Source organism: Desmodus rotundus, chromosome 1 (genome assembly GCF_022682495.2).
Source record: "Desmodus rotundus isolate HL8 chromosome 1, HLdesRot8A.1, whole genome shotgun sequence".
Classification (NCBI taxonomy): Eukaryota; Metazoa; Chordata; class Mammalia; order Chiroptera; family Phyllostomidae; genus Desmodus; species Desmodus rotundus.
Window position 1 is genome coordinate 8,795,814 of NC_071387.1, and position 21,552 is coordinate 8,817,365.

The 21,552-nt window shown below is 58.0% G+C and overlaps 1 protein-coding gene across 3 annotated transcripts in view; it reads right to left on the reverse strand.

Moving 5' to 3' along the window:
- Nucleotides 1-21,552, reverse strand: part of NEK6 (NIMA related kinase 6) — a 71,953-nt gene that overhangs the window by 19,562 nt on the left and 30,839 nt on the right. For all 3 annotated transcript variants that reach the window (XM_045196724.3, XM_053920793.2, XM_024562440.4), the window contains exons 2-6: nucleotides 15,273-15,391; nucleotides 7,812-7,952; nucleotides 6,453-6,515; nucleotides 4,086-4,196; nucleotides 268-376 (exon numbers count right to left, since the gene is read on the reverse strand). In XM_045196724.3, the coding sequence (XP_045052659.1) occupies nucleotides 268-376; nucleotides 4,086-4,196; nucleotides 6,453-6,515; nucleotides 7,812-7,952; nucleotides 15,273-15,362 (514 nt within the window). In that variant the 5' untranslated portion in view covers nucleotides 15,363-15,391. The remainder of the gene's footprint in view (nucleotides 1-267; nucleotides 377-4,085; nucleotides 4,197-6,452; nucleotides 6,516-7,811; nucleotides 7,953-15,272; nucleotides 15,392-21,552) is intronic.

Genomic DNA, 21,552 nt, shown 5'->3' on the forward strand with positions numbered 1-21,552 from the left:
GTCCTGGGGGCTGGCGATGGGTGCACTGAGTGTGGCCCCTGTTCCCTGGGGCCCACGTGACTATCTGGCTTTTGGGACATCCCGCCAGGGGGAGGTCCAGGACATAGGGCAGGAGGTGCGTGGGTGCCGTGTTGCCCAGGGCTGCGCCCACTTGCTGGCCCTGCTAAGGACAGACCAGACCCGTGACACTCGCTTGTCTGGGGGACACAAAGGGGTCAGACTTCCCCGGGGATGTCCTGAGGGGCCAGGAGGGCGGCGCACACACACCTCGGTGCATCACCCGGCGGGAGTGCATGTGCTCCACGGCGCTGCACAGCTGCACGAAGTACTTCCACACCGTCCTCTCCGGGATCAGCCGCTGCTGCTTCTTGAAGTACTGCCGTGGGGGAGACAGACAGATGGACAGGCCTGGGTGAGGGGCTGAGAGGAGGGGCGGGTGGCACCTGGCCCGGGGGCGCGGTCGCTGTGTTTATATCTCTGCTTCAGCGACGATCGCCCTCCGAGGTCATCTGTCCACCCTCTGTCCAGGGCGAGCTCCCTGAGGGCAGGGCAGGCCTGGCCCAGACTGCATGTCCCGACGGCTTTGCTTAATGGGGGCCTAGACCGTATCTTGAAGTCTGTTCTCAATCACACCTTTTCTGGAACTTCCTGGACACTCATCTATCTCCTCCTGCTGCCCAACAGGGGTGGACTGGCATGGCCTCTCCCTGCCCCATGCCACAGCCTGGCCCAGCATGGCGACATCTGAGACACGCTTGGTGGTTAAATCACAGCTGCCCCCTCCTCCCCAGAGCTGGCAAATCCCAGCCCACGTGATCGGTCACAGACACAGCAAGGACAAGGAAATGGGCCTGATATCCTCAAATGGACCCCTAGTTTCAACAGGAATTCACCTACTTCACTTCCTGAAAAAATATATTTAATGCTCCAGAAAGCAAAATTAAAAAAACAAAACCAAAAACCACCCAGGCTGCGCGGAGTGAGCTGTAAGGAACCAAAGATCCTGGAAGGAGTAAACTAAGTGCGTGTCCTGTCCCCAGTTCAGATCCACACCCCATTCCCACCCCACCACACCCCACCCCACCCGGGGGTCTCCTGTCTCCTGTCTCCTGTGAGCCAGGCTGGAATGGGGGTGGGCTGGCGACAATGGTGCACACACCAATAACCCAAGTCCCAGGTTTTTGTTTAGGGGCTTTTTGCTCAAGAGCACCCATCTTTTCCCAAAGCAGCCAGAGGCAAAGCCCTGGGCCCCTCCCTCAAGGCAGCCACAGTGGTGCAGAGAAGGTGGGGACTGACTTGGGTTGCACTCGGACCTGGGAAAGGGGACGTAGGGCAGGAGACAGGACATGAAGAGCCAGCCCGCGCTGAGCACCTGCCACGTGCAGACCCCAGTGCTGAGCACTAGGCAGGGATGACTGCGCCCATCTCACCCACCAGGAAACACTGTAACAGAAACATTGTAAGGGGTACACAGTGGAGTCACAGCTCAAGCCCAGGCTTTCTGCCTAGAAAGCCCAGCTCTTAACTGGTTTCTGATGACGTCACCACCCGATGAGGGGCTGCACTGGGAGATGGTCAGGAACCTGCCCGATCACCCAGCAGAGCTGGCACAGGATCTGGGTGCCTCCACCAGCGAAGAGTCACAGATGGGAGCCCCTGGCCTGGCCCTAAAGCCCCATGAGGCTCCCCCAAGGGCCCAGCCCAGGGGAGGGGGCCTCACAGGGGAGTTGAGCCCCACTCCCCCCGGGGCCACCCCAGGCTTGCGAGTTGGGCTGGGCTGGAGTGTTATTTACGCAGCGATGTTAGTTAACCCTCATTACAGCATTTAAACGGGATACGCAAGGCTGCGAGTGGTGATTTTCTAAATGTCACGTCCTATAAGCGCCGTGTGACATTTAGCAAGAAAGCACAGAGTCTCTGGTGGGTTTCGGGGTGGCGGCCATTCCCGGCTGCAGCATCCGCCGCAAATCCTGCCAGCACTGTGGCTGTGGCCGTGCCTCTTGGCCCCTGAGTTTGGGGGCTGGGGACGCAGCATGGGTCAGCAGCCTCTGGCTCCCACAGTGCCCTCCCACGCGCCCCTAGGGACAGGGGCAGAAACCGAGGTTCAGGGAAGACAGAGAACTGATTTGCCTGTCACCCCTGCCCCTGACTGTCAGTGTCCGGCCCCACTCCACGCACTGAGAGGTTCCAAGGGGCCCGGGGTCTCCTGGGCTGGTGCTATGTATGGAGTTCTCACTGTGGGCCACAGTCCAGGGCACCTTCTCCGTCATCTCCGCTCCCACTCCTGTCCCCCACCCTGTCTGTCTTCTAGAACACAGAGCTGACTGTGTTTACTGCCACCTCGAGTCTTAGGAAGCTTCTCAACGACCTCAGGGTGGGGTCTCAAATCCTGAGGCTGGACCACGAGGCCCTGGGTGGTCCAATACCTCTCCCTCGCCTCCCCCTATCACACACAGTTCTCCTGGACCAAAGTGCTTCGTGGGCCCCTCAGGTTTTCATCCCTCTGGGCTCTTGCACAAACTGTTCTGGCACTAGACTTCAGGTCTCCCCTCAGGTGGGCTCAGGTATCACCTCCTCCAGGAAGCCTTTCCTGGCTCACAGGCCCAGCGCTTGGCTTATTTTTGCTGACTCCTGACTGACTGTTTGTGGCTCTGCAACCCCCTGCCCCACAGTTAGAAGACCAGCCCCCTGAGGGCAGCGCCCAGGCTGGCAGACCCCTCGGTCTCAGGATGGCCCGGCACACGGCGGGTGCGGGGTGCCTGCAGGTTCGAGGAGAAACAAAGTGGGGGGGGGGGGGCGGGGGAGAACTAAGACATGATATAGCACATCTGTTCCCACCAGGGACCCGTGTGGAGATTAACATCCGTGCAACACACATTAATATGTCAACGAAAATATAAAAGCAGGTGATAACAGCTCAAGTAACGCCGCTTCTCAGCGACGCCTGTATTCCTAGGAGCCGAATTTCAGAAGAGCAAGTGCCGAGCAATTGCTCGATCCTCGTGCCTGGTGAGAAAGACAGAGAGGCCACGTCTGGCTCCGTACGTCAGTGTGGCTGGGAGCTGGGTGGGGGTTTGGGCTGGCCTGGCCCCAGTCAGGGGCAGACAGACTGGGCCTGGGGGAGGGAGGCGATGGAGACCCACAACAACAGCCTGCAGACTCCGGTCAAGCCAGTAGGGCAGCGAAGGCCCTGAGGGAGAAGCACGGAGCGGGGCTGAGGGCTCGGCTGGAGGGTCCCTCTGAGAGGCTGTGCTGCCTCAGGCAGGTGGCTAAACCTCTCTGAACTTTGCTATCTGAGGACAGTGGACAGTGTGGACTCAGTGAGTGATGCTGGTGGTCAGCACGGTTGCGGACCACAGCAGGTGTTCCATCACGGGGGCTGCAATGGTCCCTGGTTCCAGACTCATGGTGGGCCTGGTCTTGGGCCCCAGAAGGTGGGGTGAGGGGCGGGGTGGTGTGGAGGCTGCTGTGGAATGCAGACTAAGAGCCAGGCCTGGCACCGAGCCTGCCTGTGAGAACTTGGCAAGTCAATCAACTGCTCAGACACTCCTGGCCTTGGACGCTACATGGGAATGAAGACGCCCCTCAGGAGCTGGAGGGGCCTTGGGGAAACCAACTTGCGGACCATGTCCACTGGAGGGTCCCAGGCCTCGAAACAGAGACCTGGGCCACAGACCAGGCTCTGTCCCCACGTTGCTGGGTATCCTCAGGAAAGTCTCTTAACCTCTCTGGGCTCAGTGTTTTCTTCTATAAAATGAAGCCACTAGACCCACAAGACACTTTCCCAGATCCTGTGAGTTGCTGGGCCTGACCTAACGCCGGGTTCTGTGCTTCCCCTTCTGGGAGGCAGAAGAAGTGGCCATGAGCCTGTGGCAGGCTGGGACAGTGGGGTGGCCATAGGGATCCTTTCTGTCTATGGCTGGTCCTCTCACAGCAGATGGGGTTGGAGCCCCAAAGGGTACTCTCTGGGCCGTGGCTGAAGCCTGTGGGCATCAGCAAGGGGGGCCGAGTGTCCCAGAAGCAGAGGAAGGGCCGCCTGACGCCGGGCCACTCCCCAACCCTGCCTGCCCACCGGGCGCCCCCACCTTGATCATCTGCGAGAGGTCGCCCGCGTCAGCCAGCTCCAGCACGATGTTCAGCTCGTTGTCCTCAATAAACGAGTCCAAATACTTGATGATGTTCGGATGGTTCAGTTGCTGCCCAAGGGGAGAGAGAGGAAGGCAGAGTCCATGAGAGCTGGTACAGCCCCAGCACCTGCCCTGAGCTGGCACCCAGCTGGCACCTGCTAACGGGGCCCTGGCCTTTGCTAGGGAGGTCAGTGTCCAATGGGAAAGGCCTGTGCTTGGGAGTCAGGCAGAGCTGGGTGACTCTGGGAAAGCCATTTTGCGTCTCTGAATCTCAGTTTCCTCATCTGTAAAATGGGCACAAAGCTGTGAAGATTAGATAGAATAGTACCCTTGAAATGTCCAACAGAGTGACTGCGTGGAGCTAAGACTCAACAGATACTTGTGGAAATGATCCTTCTCCTCCTCCTCCTCACCACCAGTGACCCTTCATGGGGTGAGGTCGTCCCTGAGGCCCCAGGCCAGGCCTGGCTGCGGTGGTGGCTGCTGAGGGATGGACGGTGCCCGAGGGAAGGACAGAGGGCAGGGCTGAGAGGTCCCATGAACGTAAGGTCCCCTCTTCTTCGAATGTCTGCACTCGTGGCCTTTTGGATCTGCCTTCCCCGCAGGGCGGCGCCCCGTGTCTAGCGCTCCGTGATGCTCAGAAACCGGGACGAATGCACGCATACACGGATCCTTGCCTGTGTCCCAACGCTGCCCGCCTTCCTGCCCCATGCCTGGCAGCCGCTGCACTGGGAGGCCTGGCTTTAGGGTCCTGGCACAAACGATGATATGAACGATGTCACCCAGTGGCCCCTCTGAGAACCGTGTTTCCCTTTGTTTTGAAGGAAACGCCTCCTGCCCGGGCATATCCTGTTGACTTCCACACGCTGGCTGGGAGCGGGAGCAGCGTTCTCGAAGGCGTTGCCCCGCTGTGACCACCTAGCACATGCGGGGCACCACTGAGCTCCCCCAGGCACCATCTCGCTAACTCCCCGGCCCTCTGAAGATGGCGCTGTTGTCATCGCCCCACTTCGGATGAGGAGACAGGCCCTGGATGATCAGCAACTTGCTCTCACCACACAGCTGGTGAGCAAGGGGTGTGCCCGCCTCCAAAGCCCCGGTGACTGGTTCTCAGCTGCACTGGCTGGGGAAGGGGCAGGGCTTCCTCCCCAGCTGGCCGGTCCACGCCACGCTGGGCCTGCTTCCCTGAAGGGGCTGCACTCACACGTTTCTGCACCCAGGAACCCACAACACACTGGCTCGGTCCACACGCGTGTACAATCCCTTACTCCATGGGGACGGCACATGTGTGTTCTTGGCCACGAGTGGGTAGCGGTGACTGGGACAGCCATTCCCCGGGGCTGGGTAATCAGGCAGAGTCCGCAGATCACAACGGGGTTCCAAAACTGACCATTACACAATATTTTAAAGTGTTATTTGAAGGGTATTTTGGGCCTGCAATAGTTAAGGACAGCTGCCTAAAAGCCTCTCTGCCCCAGCTCTGTCACCGAGACCCACCAGCACCACATCTAAGTCCTGACCGTGGCATTGAGGCCACCACGATCGGGCCCCTCAATCCGTATTGTCGGGGTCCCTGCAGCAGGCTCATCCATTCGTCTCAGCCTCCCAGGTCCTGCACAGTCACCACCTGCTGCCTGCCTAGGAGTCCCCAGGGACGGGACCCAGGCCTGAGAGCCGGGGCAGGGCCCAGTGGATGAACTGCTCGTCTGAAATTCCGCAGCTGTGACCTCGAAGGGTGTCACTGCCACCAGCAGCCCCGCTTTAAGAAGCTACCAAGCAAGCGCTCCTGCCTCGTGGGGAGGGAGGAAGACGCTGAGCGAGCACCTGCTGCTCGCTACTGCACCAGGCCCTCCTCCATGTTACTGTATTTAATCCTCTCAATCTGCCTGCCACCTGTGAGGCAGGTGTTCTCACTGTCGAGCAGATGGGCCGGCTAAGGCTCAGGGAGGTTAAACCATTTGCTTAAAGTCACACAGCTCATAAATAAAGACATCAGGATTTGAACCCAGGTTTCTGGGCCTCCAAAGCCCGTGCTTTTTCTCCTGCCCCATCACTTCTGAGACCCCAGCAGAACCGTAGGCCTGGGGAGTAGGGAGGGATCCCCGGGGAAAGAGCAGCCCCAGGCCAGGGCCAAGTCTAGGCCAGAATGTCCCATAATCTCTGACTGTAGGGAAGCCAGCAGGGAGGCTGAGAGGGGCCACAGATACCACCACGCTCCCACCTTGCATGCCTCACCCTGGATGGGCCCCGGCACATCAGTCCCTTATGCACCCGGTCCAGCCAGCCCAAGCCCACAGAGGGGTCCGTCCTGTGCAGGGCACTCACCTTCAGGAGGCCGATCTCCTTGACGCAGTCCTGCCTAGCCTTGGCATCCATCATCTCGAATATCTTGGGTGAGAGGAAAAAGAGAAATAGGGTGGTTTAAAACCCAGCCCCTGCGTCCTGGTTCATCCACCTCCTTGCCAAGGGTCCCTACCCCGTAAGGACAAGTTTTGCTTAGTGGGATCCCACCACATGCCAGGTGCCACACTGCCTGCTCCAAGCTGAATCTTCATGGAGACTCCCACCAGGCAGGAATTATTGTCACCGACTTACAGAGAAGTCCAGTGACTTGCTGAGGTCACACACTGAGAAGTGTCAGCCAGGAAACACACTCAGAGCCTCAGTCTCCACCTCTGTAAGTGAGGCTGATAGCCCCAGCTGGACAGAGAATAGGGGGTATAGCCCCTGGCACCTTGACCCTTCCTGCCCCCCGCCCTCCAGTGCTCACTCTGCGTGGGTCCTCCCAGCACCTTCTGAATTAGAGGACAAACAGAGGGTCAACAGGCCAGCAGCCTCACCACGAAACCTGTTCTGGCACAAATGAACCAAGACAGAGAGGGAGAGCCCAGGTGAGCCCCTCCTTGGAAGACAAGGGCAGAGGGAGGGCCTCCTCTGAACACAGGAGCCCGTCTGGCCTGTCTCTAGTGGCCTGGAGCTGAGTGCGAGCCGCAGACCAACAAGAATTCAGGGATGCTAAGATCTTCGAGCTGCCGAGCTGCCGTTCTTTGCCCATGACTGCATCTGAGTTGCCTTTTCTCTCTGGGGCCTCTGCGGCCCAGGCTGCTGATCTCATTGAGAGACTCGGGAAGCTCTACTGGAGGATTTAAAACCATTTCCTGCAGCAAAGCAGCGTCCCAATGGGCCCAGTGGCTCTCTCGGAAATGCTGCTTAAAATCGTCTGCTTGACTCCCTGCTGTCATTTAGGAGGGACACGGAGGTCAGGGAGGACACGCAAGCCCAGAATGGCCCAGCGAGTGCAGACAACAGGGTCAGTGGGACTTAGCTCCTTCTGTGGCCCCGGTGAGGTATTCCCAGCTCTGTACTGGTTTCCTCATCTGAAAAATGGGATGCTAATCCCCACCCACAAGGGCTACAGCCAAGGTTCGGCGAGCTCCTCGCGGGACCCGGTACACAGCAGGTGCCCAGTGCACACTCATGTGTTTTCCTTTACGGCTCACACCGAGCTTTCAGGAGCCCACCTGATTCTCTCTGTAGCCCAGCGGGCTGGACACCAGTTTCCCTCACGTACAGAGGAAAGGCAGGGAAGGGAGGGAAAGGAGGGACTGGCCCAGGGCCCCAATATTCGGACACGGTAATCAGCTCCTGCAATGCAGCGTTGACCCCATGGGGTCGCTGGCTCACCTGCACCTTCTTCAGAGCCACCGTCCTCCTGTCCAGCAGGCAGGTGGCCTTGTATACCTCGCTGAACTGCCCTCGGCCGATCTTCTTCTCGATCTGGAAGTCTGCCAGTGAGCAGCGAAAAGACAGGGCGTTCAGGTGCTTCTGGAGGGGACAGACAGAGGGCATCGGTGTCCAGCCAGGCCGAAGTGGAGGCGGCTGCCCTCCCCCAGCGCCCCTCTGAGGTGAAGGAGGGACTGATCGCCAGTCCCACTGTCAGAGCCTCCATCGGCCCCCCTCACCCCCACGCTCTCCACACCCACCCCTGCAATCCCCACAATGACCCCAGTCTGCAGATGAGAAGCCAAGGCTGCTGGCTTCCTCCACAGCCCTTCCCGCACCCCCTTTATCTGATCACTGGCTTCTTTCCTAGGTCCTGTCCGCCTCCCACTGCCCACCCCCCACCACAGACCTCTCCAAAAGTGGGCTCCTGTCTTAGTCCCCCCCACGTCCCCTGAGCTAGGGCTCTGACCTGCTCAGAGCAAGTGCTGGGCCATGTCTGTCCGACGACACAGTGGAATGTGCTCAAAACAGCCTGGTGCACGTGGGACTTTGTGACCCGCTCACTGTCACTCCTGTGAGTGCAGCCGAAATCACACACCCTCAGAAAAAGGCAACGTGCTCGGCACCTGGAGGAGGCACATCCTCGTGAGAATGGCACGCTGTTGTGTACCGCGTCCTACTGCGTGTCCGCACGGTGCTGGCTGCTTAGGCAGGTTGTATGGCTTAGATCTTCTACCAGCCTTGTAAACAAAGCAAGGCTCATTCATCCCATTTTGTAAACAAGGGAAGGGAGGCCCGGTCCCACGGTGAGTCAGTGGGGAGCTGGGATTCGAACAGCCTGCCGATCTAGACCAGCCGCACTGCTGGGTGACACGGGGCAGGGCCCCTCTCCTCTCTGGGCCTCAGTTTCCCCCCTGGGACTTCAGGTGTCTGAAGGATGTGATCTCCAAGGGTCCTTGCTCTGGGAACCCTGGGCCGCTTCTCTCCAGGATGAGCGGCTGGAGTCTCCAGCACTCTCCACCCAGCCCGCCCACTCCAAGGCCTCTGGAGGCTCCCAGAGGACGTGGGTGACATCCCAGCCAGCGTCGCTGACACTGCAGCTGCACATCTGCATATGCGATGACCCAGATTTGCATTTCCTGTCACAACCCATTCGACCTAATTAGAGGAATGAGCTCCCCGTGGTGAGACAGGTTACTCAGGCCACAGCACCCCATGAGGGTACCTGGAAGGGGTTGGGAGGGGTCCTCCCGGGTGGCCTCTGCTCAGGTGGGGGCACTGCAAGACACAGAGTGTGTGGGTGCAGCTGCCTGAGCCAGCATAGCCCTGCCCCTGATTTAACTGAGGGGCTGTGAGTGGAAAAGGAGAAGGTGAGCGGAGTTCTTGCCTCCAGAAGGCCAGGCCTCTCTCTGTTGCCACCTCCAAGGCCTTCCTCTGTAACGGGTCAGCCCTCACAAGTTCCACTCTCGCCCCTACCGCCAAGTGAGGCCATCCATACCCTGGACATAGAACACCAGCCTCAGGACTCCCTGAGCACCCAGAAGGTAATGGAGACAGGGCCCCCAGGAGTGAGCGCTACACTGCGGGGCAAACCCAGGGCTGGCCTCAGGCAGCACACCCCACGGCAGCTCACAGTAATCACCCCGATGGCCTTTCTGAAAGCTGTCCGTCTAGTGCTTACCATCCCCTGGTAGGTCTGCGACGCTGTGCTCACTCCTGGGGAAAGGAAACGCAACTCCAAGGGCACAGGTTGGCAGAGAGGCCGAGACACTGACACCAGCGCCCACAGCTTGGGTTCAAGTCCACGTTCTGCCACTTCCTGGCTGTGGGCCTTGGGCCTCAGTTTCCTCATCTGTGCAGCTGAGATAGTGACAGTACCCCGTTCACAGGGTTGCCAGGGGGTTAAGTAAGTTAATAAATAAAAGCACTCGGCACACAGGAAACTCTGTGTGTCATTACTGTCGCAGGTCTCGGCATTGCAGAGTGTCTGAGGAATAGCAGCCTTTGCTCCCCAGGGGGCTGGGGTGAACCGAGCCTGCAAGGTGCGTGCAGCCCCTGGCCAGGGGGCGCCCAGCCCAGGACACAGGTGCAGGGTGTCCTTGTTGTTGTTGTCAGCATCGCCACTGTCCCTGTGCCCACTGACGGTCTGCACTGAGGGGACTTCCAGCTCCGGGCTCTTTAACGGTGAACATTAAAATGAAGTTTACAGTACAAGAATCAGACCCATGGCGCATCATTTCCAGGGTGCTGGATGCTGTGCTGGGTGTTTAAAGTAGACCATCTCAGGTAGCCCTTGTGGCCCCATTGCACAGGTGAGGAAAACTGAGGCCCAGAGAGCTCATTTACCCAAAGTCACCGGGCTGCAGTAAAGCAGTGAGGCTGACATACCCCTGCAGCCTTCTGCTTTCACTGTCCCCCAAAACAAGGCGTCTGGGACTGTCTGCCAAGGGACTGTGTTCCCCTTGCCTCGCTGCACCGTGGGCACCAGAGGCCATTTCTGACTTCTCATTTCTCTTCCCATTGCACCCAGGGTGGGAGCCCTTTAGTTCTCCCCCATAGGGAGAGGGCTGAGGGGAGCAGCAGGGATGCTGAGCCAGGCTCTTCTGCCTGGTGCAGGGGGCTGGAGGGAGGAGGCCTGCCCTGCCTGGAGGCCACACACCTCACAGAGAAGGGGAGCCTCTGGCAACACTCTGGAGGGGTGGGGCGGAACCAGGAGCCAAGGAGATGGCCCAGGTCCCTGAGCCACCTCTATCGCCAATCCCACCCTCCCAAGAAATGCTGCCAGCCTTCTCAGGCCACAGCCAGACGTACAGGGAGAGGGTATCCAAACACCCCCCTCCCAGAAAGCTCGGAGAAACGCAGCTTTCTTCTCCAAGTCAGATCAAATTAGGCCACAAATGCCACCCCCCACACCCCCGCCCCGTGCTAATTTGAGTTTAAAATGTTTGAAGCAAAATAAGCCTTGGCCATCAACAAATTCTTTTTTTTTTTTTAAACAGGAGCACAAAATTACATGTTAAAAGAATAAAAATGCATTCGCCCAATTAATTTTCTGAAATCTCATTAAAAAATTTAGCCTGACTAAGTCAGACTTCTGACCTGAATTTTAATCATCTTTACACTGGATGGGTCTTTTTTCCATGATATTTGCAATGCATCATTAATTTTAAGGCAACCGTTCCTAGGCTTTGAGAAAGCACACTTCATCAGAGTGACATTTCCCGTAAAGGAAGTTCACCTTTACGGACATCTGACATGGTGTGCGGGGAACTTCTAATGGAGTCGGCGTCTGCGTACACGGCCACGTGTTTTAAATCGGCGGGCACAAAAGGGCTCCATCTACAAAGAGTCCATGTCTACCAGGCCGACCCCACTCGGGCCCTCAGAGCTGGCTAATTTCAAACGCAAGCAGGGGCAGGTGGGGCCACACGACCGGAGGGGCTCCTGGCTCTGCTCCTCAGCAGCAGGTGGGCTGCGGATGGAGTTCTGAGGAAGACCCCTTCTCTGCGCTGGCAGGACAGAACGCGGTAAGTGCCGGGCGTCACACTGTGGGTGCAACCACCCCCATGGCCATCGCACCCTGGACACCCGCATGCGGCTCCATGAAACGGAGAGCAAGATACTCAAGGCGCAGGAGACGCTTGACGACAAAACCTGCAGTCACCTCGGCTGCAGTGGCTCCCCAGGCCGAGCCGTAACCGAGCCCAGGGAGAGCGGAGCTTAATCAGACCTGCGGAGGAGAGGGTGTGGAACCAGCTCCAGCTGACTGATGAGCGACGTCTGGAAGGCGGAGGCCAAACGGGGTATCAGCCACCGCCCAGAAGGCTGGATGCACCCTGAACTGCTCCCTCTCCCTCATCCTTTCCGTCATCAAAAGCAGATCGTGTGTCCCCTGCCCCCCACTGCCCCCGAAGCCCCGAAGCCTCTGCAATCGTCCCTCCGGTGTCCGGCCTGTTTAAGGCTAAACCCACACCCTGTCTACTTCAAACCCATAATGGGCTCCCCATCTGTCCCAGAGTCAATTCCAAATGACACAGCGTAGATTCCAGGCCTTTCAGAAACACCGGTCATTCGACCTTATCTAAGCACCAGCATTGAAACACTCTAACCCAGCGGGTCTGGCTCTTTCCCCTTCCTGGAACATGCAGACCGAAGGCAAAAATGAGACAAGCACTTGCTGAATTTACAGCAAAGCAAACACTTCTTGAATTTTAATGGCCGTCAATATTTGGTCACCGAATCTTATCTAACTACCATCAGTGGTCTAGGAAGACTCTCCCAAAGCCGTGGGCCTGTGCGATGCTGTGGGAGTGACAGCTGCCCCTCCCTCCCGCGAAGTCGGGCGCATCCCTCTCCCTCTGACTGGTGCCGGATACAACAGAACTGGCGCGTCCCGAGCAGGTTTGCAAAGACTTTCCAGATGGCAGACACATTAGCCAAGTCTTTCTCCAACAACACCTTTTTTCTTCCTGGAAATTCATGTGGTTCTTAGTGGGTCAGCGGACCCTTGCCTCTCATTCCTGGTGAAAATGCTCTGGAGCAAATCGGTAAAATCATAAAGCATAGATCACTTTAAGCTCTTTTCCTCAACTTCATTCCTTCCTTCCTTCCTTCATTCATTCAAAACCTCAATAAAAGCAGGCGTGTTCAGCTTTCCCAAGCATATAAGAATTTCACATATGACTCTGCCAGGTTCGGCAAGCATATTTTCATATGCTCTAAAGCTCCTTGAAGTGAACAAATCACATGCCTTGGCATAGAGGGTTAACACAAACCAGAGTCTGAGCCTTCGTTAAACTGTTCTTTCTACACTGTGGGTATTTCCAGCTCTGGGCTCCTTAGCTGTGAAAACTAAAACAAAGTTTACAATGTAAGAATAAGATCAGCCCTGGCTGGTGTGGCTCAGTGGATTGAGCGCCAGCCTCCAAACCAAGTGGTCGCTGGTTTGATTCCCAGTCAGGGCACATGCCTGGGTTGCAGGCCAGGTTCCCAGGTTGAGGGTGTGCGAGAGGCAATCACATACTGATGTTTCTCTCCCTCTCTTTCTCCCTCCCTCCCCCCATCTCTAAAACTAAATAAATAAAATCTTAAAAAAAAATCTTAAAAAAATTCGGATCAATGGCGTATCATGCCCGGGACGCTGGATGCTGTGCTGGATGTTTAAAGTAGACCAGCTCACGTGGTGTTCATGGCCCCATCCCACAGATGAGGAAACTGAGGCTCAGAGAGGTCACTGGCGGGATGGAGTTGGGAACTGACCCCAGCCTGGTCCAGCATGCAGCATTCTTACCGTCGGGGAGCCTGGCTCCTTCCACTAAGACCGATTTTAGGGAAACGGCAACGCCTCCTACCACAGAGGAAAATGCCTCTGCTGTCAGTTCCAGGCGTTTCCACGTCCTGAAACAGGCAAGATTAGGGCCCTGAGATCTCCCCAGAGGGTGGTGAAACACCAGACGAGGAGGAGAGGAAGTGCCTGACTCTCCTCCTTCCAGCCCGACCTGCCGCGGTCCCAGCGTCAACACCACTGTGCCTGGTTCTGCAAACCCGGCCAGATGCCAGCGGGACTGGGGCATCTTCACCGACAGCCCGGCCACCAGCTGACTCCGAGTAACTGTATCTAATTACGCTTAGCTACGTCACGACCGTTCCAACATGTGTGAGGAGACACTACGGACACTGCTGCTGCCACGGCCCAGCGTGTCCTCTCTGTGTTCATGAAATAATTACAAGGCCCTCTCCTCTGCCAAATGAGGCTGTAATTAACCCTAATTGCTCAAAATGCAACTGGCTAATTCTGGGAGATTAATCAAGGGGGACTCGATTGTTAGTGAAGGACTTAATGTGACAAATTGCTACATTGCAGAGGAGGCCCCGCTGCCCCCAGCATTGCTGAGAGATGTCCCTGTGCGCTCTGGACCGGCAGTGTCCGGCAGTGTCCATGGGCTGCCCATTTTCTGGGACCTGTCTCCCCTGTCTCCCCAGTCGCTCCTAGTGCCCGTGTCACCTCTGTGTGAATCTGTTGCAGAGATGCTCCTTCCCTGGGGCTGGCACAACCCATACCAGGGAGCCTGGCTTGAGGAGAGCTCGGGGGCAGGAGGAGGATTTCAGACTCACCTGGCTCCTTGACCAGGCGCCTCTGCGCAGTGCGTAACCACCTGTCTACCTGTCCCCGGCAACCCTGCGCAGTCAGGGCAAACACCATCCCATCTGCAGTCCTCCAATAGGAACTAGGTGGTTAGAAGCTGTGACAATCCTTCCATGGCTCAGGATGGTGGCTGTCTCTGTCTGCCCCTGACTTAGGTCTGGCAGCCCTGGGGACAAAACCCAACCCTGGACAATTACTCTTCATCATTCCGGGCTGCCCACAGGACAACACAGCCTCTGGTCCCAGCTGTTCCACCCAAGCTCTCTGTCCCCTCCACACCTCTGCATGCCACTTCCTCCGGGAAGCCTCTCTGGCTTCATATCAGGTGGCTTGTTGAAGTTTCAGTGGCTCCCAAGTTTCTTCTCCCTCCCTGCCCTTCTCCCCTGCCCCTGAGATTGCGTGCAGACATTGGTCTGCATCACACAGAGCTGTGCATTAACTCAGCAGGCATGAGGGGCTTCCTTGGTGCCTAGCCCAGGGTGGTGCAACCAGCGAAGCCCCACTCCACTCTTTGGGGAGGGAAGGAGACCAAGAAACCTGCCCCCACGTGGGATGTGTCCATGGCTGTGACCTAGTGCCTGTGTACAGGTGTGGAGGCAGCACAGAGGAGGGGTTGGGGGGAGCAGGAAGGCTCCCCAGAAGCAGCTGCATTTGGACTGAGGCCTCAGGAGGAGCTGGGGAGGGTACTCCAGGCCCAGGGACTAGCAAGGGGTATGTGAGTGACACAGAACCCCAAAAGCCGCCTTTGGAAAAGCTGGGAAAGTCTGCCTTGCTCTCCAAGGTCTACAGAGACGGGGAGGCAGGTGGAAGGAAACTGGTGTCTCTGAGCTCTGCTGGTCCTGGATAAAGAGGCCAAAGAGGACCAGGATGTGGTTCCAACCAGAAGGAGGCATTTCAGCCCAGAGTAAGGAAGTTCTTTCTGACCCCAAGTTCGCCCTGCACCCTCTTGTCTCCTCAGGGCCTTCACAACTCCATCTCCACCCTGCTCAGCAGCGCTGACCCCTCTGAGATAAAGTTGTTCGTTCCCATGGAAACACCCAGGTGCAGGACCAGAGCCGGCACCCCACCCAGAGTCCAGCACAGACAGGCTTCTCCGAGTGCTGCCGAATGGCATGAAGCGCTGGCCAGGTTAGATGGTGAGCTCTGCTCCCATTCCTGGAAGCAGGCAAGAAGAGGCTCTGTCACAGGGCGGCCCCCATTGGCTGAGACAGAGCTGTTCCAGGGATCTGTGCTCCTTGGAAGCTCCAAGGCACTGCAGACAGAGGAAAAGGGCTTACCTGTGGGTCAGGAGGATGTGCAGGCCCCGGGGTGTGGCAGAGGTTGTTCGGGCTCCCTCCGTGGGACATGGGGCTGGGCTGTCCTGCCATCCTGCATGCCAGCCTCGCAAGGGCACGGGCTGCAAAAGAAAGCGAGGGCTTTCGTATAATCTGCCTGTTCACTGCCCGCCCGTCGGCCCTCGGATGGAGGAGTGCTTTCAGGTGCCCCGTTTTGCAGACATGTGACTTGCAATGCAGAGCAGTTAGGTGCCTTGTGCGCAGTCACCTAGCTCAGAAATGGCAGGACTAGGACTCACCACCCTTTGTGACACGCTTTCCCTCCACGCACTGTCCTGACCAGGGTGCCAGGATGACCCCCTTTGGAGAGAGGGAGAAACTGAGGCTCTGTGCAGGGAAGAGTCTAAAGGCGGCCCCAGCTAGCAAGGGAGGCACCTGATCCACCCCACTTGTGCGAGTCCAATCACTTGTTCTTTCCACATCACTGTCCTCCATGCCTCTTGGGGGTCAGTTCTACACCTCTGTCCCCCAACATCACCCTCACATAACCCCAGGCTGGCAGCCTGGGCAGTCAGGAGAGGGAGACCTTGAGTCAGACTTTGAGCAGCAGCTGCAGGAAGGAGCCCACATCCTCATCCGCTTTGGGCTCTGTGCACCAAACACCAGAAGGCCAAGGCCATGGGTCCCACTCACATTCCTGCACAAGCCTCTGGGGACAAGCAAGCAACCCCCTCAACCTCCAGCGCTTGAGCTGTTACATCAGAAGTTCTTGGAGAGTCAGGATGCTAGTCACCAGTTGCCATAGTAACTGCGGCAGCTGACTCGGATTAAGTGCCACCATGTGCCCAGGCCTGAGCTAAAGGTGACCTGAGTCTCACTCTCAATATCACTTCCACTCTGGTGTCCCAGGCGGCTTCTGCCGGCCCCCGGCAGACAAGTACCCCTGGGGCGCAGGCAGAGGCTCAGGCACACAGAAGAAGCCACAGGACCCTCCTGGATGCAGGGGGAGCAGCCTCCTCTTTCGGAGGACAGGCCTGCATCACCCACAGGCATTTCTGCAGCACCTCTGTGTCCAGGGTCCCTCTTCCTGTGTCCTCTGGCAGGCCCAGCTTCTCCCTTACACACCTGTCACCTGCGTTTTGAGGTGAAACTGCTCCCCAGCACACAACGTAGAGGCAGAAAGTGAGGCCCCATGGAGCAGATGGCACAGAGCACCACGCCTGGCCCATGTGGCCTCCTGTCTGTGCAGCTGCCCAAACTCAACGGATTCTGACCCCACACACAGCATTTTCTGTGGTTCGTCCTAATGTGTGCAGATAAAGGAAACCGGTGTCCCTGAGCTCTGCTGTCTGTTTTTTTCTCTTATCTCAAATCAGTGTCACGTTGAGGGCACTGTGGCACTATGCCTGTCCTTCCGAGGCCTCCGTGTCCCCACACCCCTGCCTCTCCCTGGATGGTGGGTCCTCCAGCCCCCCCCCCAAGCCCTCCTCCTGCGCATGGGCAGCTGAGGCTACTTCCTGCAATGCAGGTGGGACCACCGCCCCCGCAGCATCTGCCCACCATCTGCGCCTGAGCTCCCACTGCGGAGCACACCCCCCCAGGTGACACAGCGCGGACTGGGTATGAAAAGCCCCAGGATAAACAGATAAACACGAGAAGGAGCAGCTTTCCAGGCAGCGGCAGTGGCAGCTCAGCACTGTTACTCAGGGGGGAGACGTGTGCGACAGACAGTGCACCGGATACAGAGGGAACAGAATGTAAAATGCGCATGAATTTTAAGATAAAACCGGAGACTTCCTGCAGGCTCTGCAGCTGCTTCGGGCTGCACCCCCAGACCCCTCGGGGTGACATGTTCACCATCCTCTGCCCTTAGGGGGACCTCCGGGAGAGGTGGGAGAACTGTCTTCAGCTGGAAGGTTCTGTCTTTATCTCAGAAGTCACGGCCGGGCCCACGGTGCCTCACTCACCTGCCCACCTGCTCACAGACTTCACGTGGCCAGAAACTAAGGGGCAGTCCTGTCTTTCCCTTCCCTCCCCCCACCTGGGTTTGTACATTGACCCTGTCACTCCGCAGCTGGGACCTTGGGCAAGCAACACTGGTCAGGAACCTAGGCGGCATTTGCAGAAGTCATTCCCCATGTCCTCATGTGGCATTCCAGCACCTGGGCTCAGAGGCAGGGTCTCCCCTCGGGAGCTTCTCAGGGGCGCACGCCCAGCAGGCCCGGCCTGCTCCTGGCACCGCAGGTCTATCAGCCGCCTCGTCCCCACAGCTCCACGGAACAGGCTCTCTCGTTGCTCCATTTCACCGATGAGAAAGCCAAGGCACACAAGGCTAAGACATCTGCCCAGATCACACGGGTCACAGAGAGAGGAGCCAGGATTCGAACATCACTCTTGTGTGGAGGGAACAAAACTCCTCCACACAAGAACAGGGCCTGCGTTGAGTGGGCCGCAAGAGGCCATCCCCCTAACTGGGGCCTCATGGTTCTTGTCCTTCGGGATGGCACCAAGCTGACGTAGCACCTGTTCTGCCAAATCCCTGGGGCTTTTGTAAATTACTGTTCCTAAGAGCTGTCCTTCCAGAACGTAATAGGAGGTCCTGCACCGTGCTCCCCATGAGGAGGAGGGGGGCCTTTGTTCCAGAAAAGCAGCAGCCAAGGAGGACCCTGCATGTCACACCCCACTCCCCCAAGTGCCAGAGAGGGCCCCCACAAAAGGGCAGGTGGGTGGCAATGAAGGTGCTCTGAATTTCCAGCGGTCCTTCCCATTCCTGCTGGGGCCGTGGGGAGACCCATCTTACAGAGGAGGAGGCAGGCTCGGAGGGGAGGCTCAAGGTCATGTCTTGAGTGAGCCACAGATGGGAGATTGGAACCTGGCTCTCACTGCCTCTCAAGCCACCCCTAGGTCCCTGTGTCTCCAGGGGTATTGTATTTCAAAAGATTTTCATTCTCTTTGTCTATATCCCAACAGAAACCCCAGAAATCTCCTGCCAGAAAGTGGTCCCTAGGGGGCTCAGGCGCAGAAAGACCAAGGCAAAGGGACTCAGAGGACTGGGAGAGCAGGGCAAAGGCCTGCAGCACCTGCCAACACCCCGGGTAACATAGGGAGCTGCCTGTCCCCGGAATCCTGCCAAATTGCAGAACAATGAGGAACAGGCTGCCAAGCCCAAGGCGGGGGCCAAAAATCCATGGAATGTGAGGCCCAGAGCCACAGGCCACACTGAATGCCACCTCAAAGAGGGCCTTTCTTTGCAGGGAGTGAGGGCCCTGCACTACCAAGGTGCTATGGACACCCAGTGCGGCCTCCAGCCTGGGTTTCTGAGGTGTGCATGTCTGCCAGGCTTCCGTGGACGGCACAGGGCTGAGCCCAGCGGTTGAGGCCTGAGGCCTGAGGCCTACTTGGGACGAGCAACCTTGAACCATGCAGGAAAATGGGGCTAATAGTAAGGTCTATCTGTTAGGGTGATTGAGAGGCCAAACATGTTAGCAGATGTAGGCTGCCTGGAACAGAGCCCGGCACGTGCAAAGGCCCTGAGGCTTTGGCGGCTCCCACTGTTGTTAGTGCTATCCATCCTGGGCCACGGAGGAGTGAGGGCCTCCCCATGACAGACACGGGGACTGGGGCTCAGAGAGGGGCAGGGGCTTGCTCAAGGCCACACAGCTGGTAGGAGGCAGAGCGGGGCCGCTGGACCCCGGACCATGCTCGGTCAGGTGCACGGCATGGCCTCTTCCAAATGACTCAGGAGCAAACACCTTCATTACTTATGGGAATGGCGGCTGCCTTCGCAAAGCCCCCTGACTTGCTCCTCCCTGTCCTGGGCTTTGGCAAGGCTCTGACTACTGCAGAGGGGTACCCTAGGGGGCATGGGGACTTGGGTTCCATCTGGACACTCCTTAGAAGTGATTGGCTTCCACTGGCAGGACTCTGAGGTTCCCCTAGTGGCCTTTCTGACTAAGACTGCTATCTGGCCCTTGCCTCCCAATTTCTGGAAACTTCCTCTAGGGGAAAGCCATGTCCCTCCTTAGTGTCCTGCCAAATGCCACACCTTGTGGAGGTTGGCAGAGCATTGAGGCCCTTACCCTTCCAGTGCTGGAGGACCCAAGACACCAAGAAGGCTCAGGCCAAGGACCCGGCTCAAGGCACACATTTGTGAGGGTCTGTGTGTGTTGGGGGTCTCCCCGAGGTGCATTATTATATTGTATGGGCACAAGTATTTGTCACTTTGCTCCCCAACCCTGAGCGGGAAGCTGCATGTGTCCCTGCCCTTTTCTGCATGCACACATGTATGCGTGTGTGTGCTCAGGGCTCACCTGGGGACCATATCTGTGAGCCCAGCCACCTTCTCAGTTCACCAACCGAGGCTGGGGCATCCCTTTCCCTTGTCGGGGGTAGTTTGAAGGTGAAGGTGACGAAGGCTGATGTGGCTCCCAGGCTGACAGGTTCTGCCAAGCCGTCGGGAGAACCACACAGTCATCCTTGGAGGCTCGGCCTCGGCTGGACACCGGGTCCTGGGCTGGTTTCTCAGAGAAAGGCCGCTTCCCAGTCCTTCCAGCTGAGTGTGAACGGCTCCACAGGTTGGGCTCCCAAAGCAGGAAACCGTGCATGCCCTGGCTCCACACCTTCCCCCCCCCCCCACACACACATGGTTTCTTTTCTTTCCCCCACACGAGTGACCCAACACCAGTGCAGGCACGGGCACTATTTCCACGTGTCCAGCAGGCTCCCGGCGGCCGATGCCTAGCGTGGATGCCCCTGCCTGGGGCCTTCGGCCAGCTGGGAGAGGAGAGGTGCTGCAGGCTGGCACTGCCCAACACACCCTCCGCACTGGGGGGCTGAGGCCCAGCAAGGAGACAAGGCCGCTCCCAGCCTGGCCCCCGGGGGGGGGGTCAAAGCCAGACCGGTTTCAGCATTAGTCACATACATAGCAAGCAGCCCCCCTGAGCTGAGTGACTAGATATCTTCGGAGAAACCCAAAAGGCCATCACCTCATTTTGCAGATGTGAAAACCGAAGCTCTGAGGAGTCATGGGCTTCTATGAACTACGTTATGCAGAGGACAAAACAAAAGCTCAGACCAGTTAAGTGAGGGGCCCGTGACCACACAGCAGGCAACAGGGGGAAGCAGCACTTGGAACCACATCTGACTTCCCTAGTCCATACTGCCTTGGAAGTGAATGAATGAGTGAGTGAATAAGTGAATGCATGCACGAATGAATGAATTCTGGCCCAGAGGTGTGATTCTGGCTGCTGTGTCCTCCCCCACTCCCCTCAGTCTCCCTTCTCTTCTGGTCTTGGGATAAACGGCCGTTACCCATCCATTCATCACTTGACAGGAAGCAGCCAGATCTCAGGCCAGAGTCATGGGGGCCTGGGAGCCGCAGGGGACTAGCCACAGATGGTGTCTGTTTCCTGACCAGTCCCAGTCCTGTGCCACCCTCTGCCCCCACCCCCAAAGCCATGCTTGCTGCTCAGATTCCTGGGCTCCACAACCAGCAGGAGCCTGGCTTCTCTGAGACATGGGACCAAAAGCAGCCCTGAAAGGACAGTGCAGCCCATGCAGAGGGGTCCCTGACCCCTCCTCTGGGCAGTGAGCCTCCCACTTGGGCCTGTGGAACCGGGCGGCCAGCAGCTTAGGGGCGATGCAGTGCCCTCCCAGATCACGCGGCCTTTCTTCCCACTCAGCTCCTTTCCCCGCCACCCCCCGCCCAGCTCTCCTCTCCTCATCCATCACCCACCCCCTCCTTCTCTCTCCAGCCTGGGGGGCGGGGCCTCTCTCCAGAGCTCCAGACCCCAACCACCAAAAGCCACAGGCACCAAAGCCTCACCTGACCCAAATCAGAGCTTTTACCTGCCCTTCTCAGGGCTCCACCTCAGCAACAGGGTCGCCTCTCTGCTCAGGGATTTGGCAGGAACCCAGTCTCGCCCCACCCCACGCTCACCCTCCCTCACAGTCCACAGCTGGTCTTCATCCAGTCCTGCCCATTCTTTCCCCAAATAAGTCTGCACTCACCCAGAGCCTTGGCCCTGTGCTGGCCTGGCCCCTTCTCAGCAGGTCCCTGCAGTCACCTCCAGCCCAATGCCCCAACCTCCAGGCCACCATGGGAAGGTCTGCCTTCAACACACAAATCCCAGCCTGCCGATCCCCACCCCAAGCTTTCCAGGAAAGGCCTACATGGCTGAGCGAGGCATTGCAAGCTCTGCTCAGCTGTACAGGCTTGTCTTCCTGCATTTCCCCCGCTCCCCTGCCCCGCCAGGCTCCCACCCCACCCCAGGCCCTGCTCCCA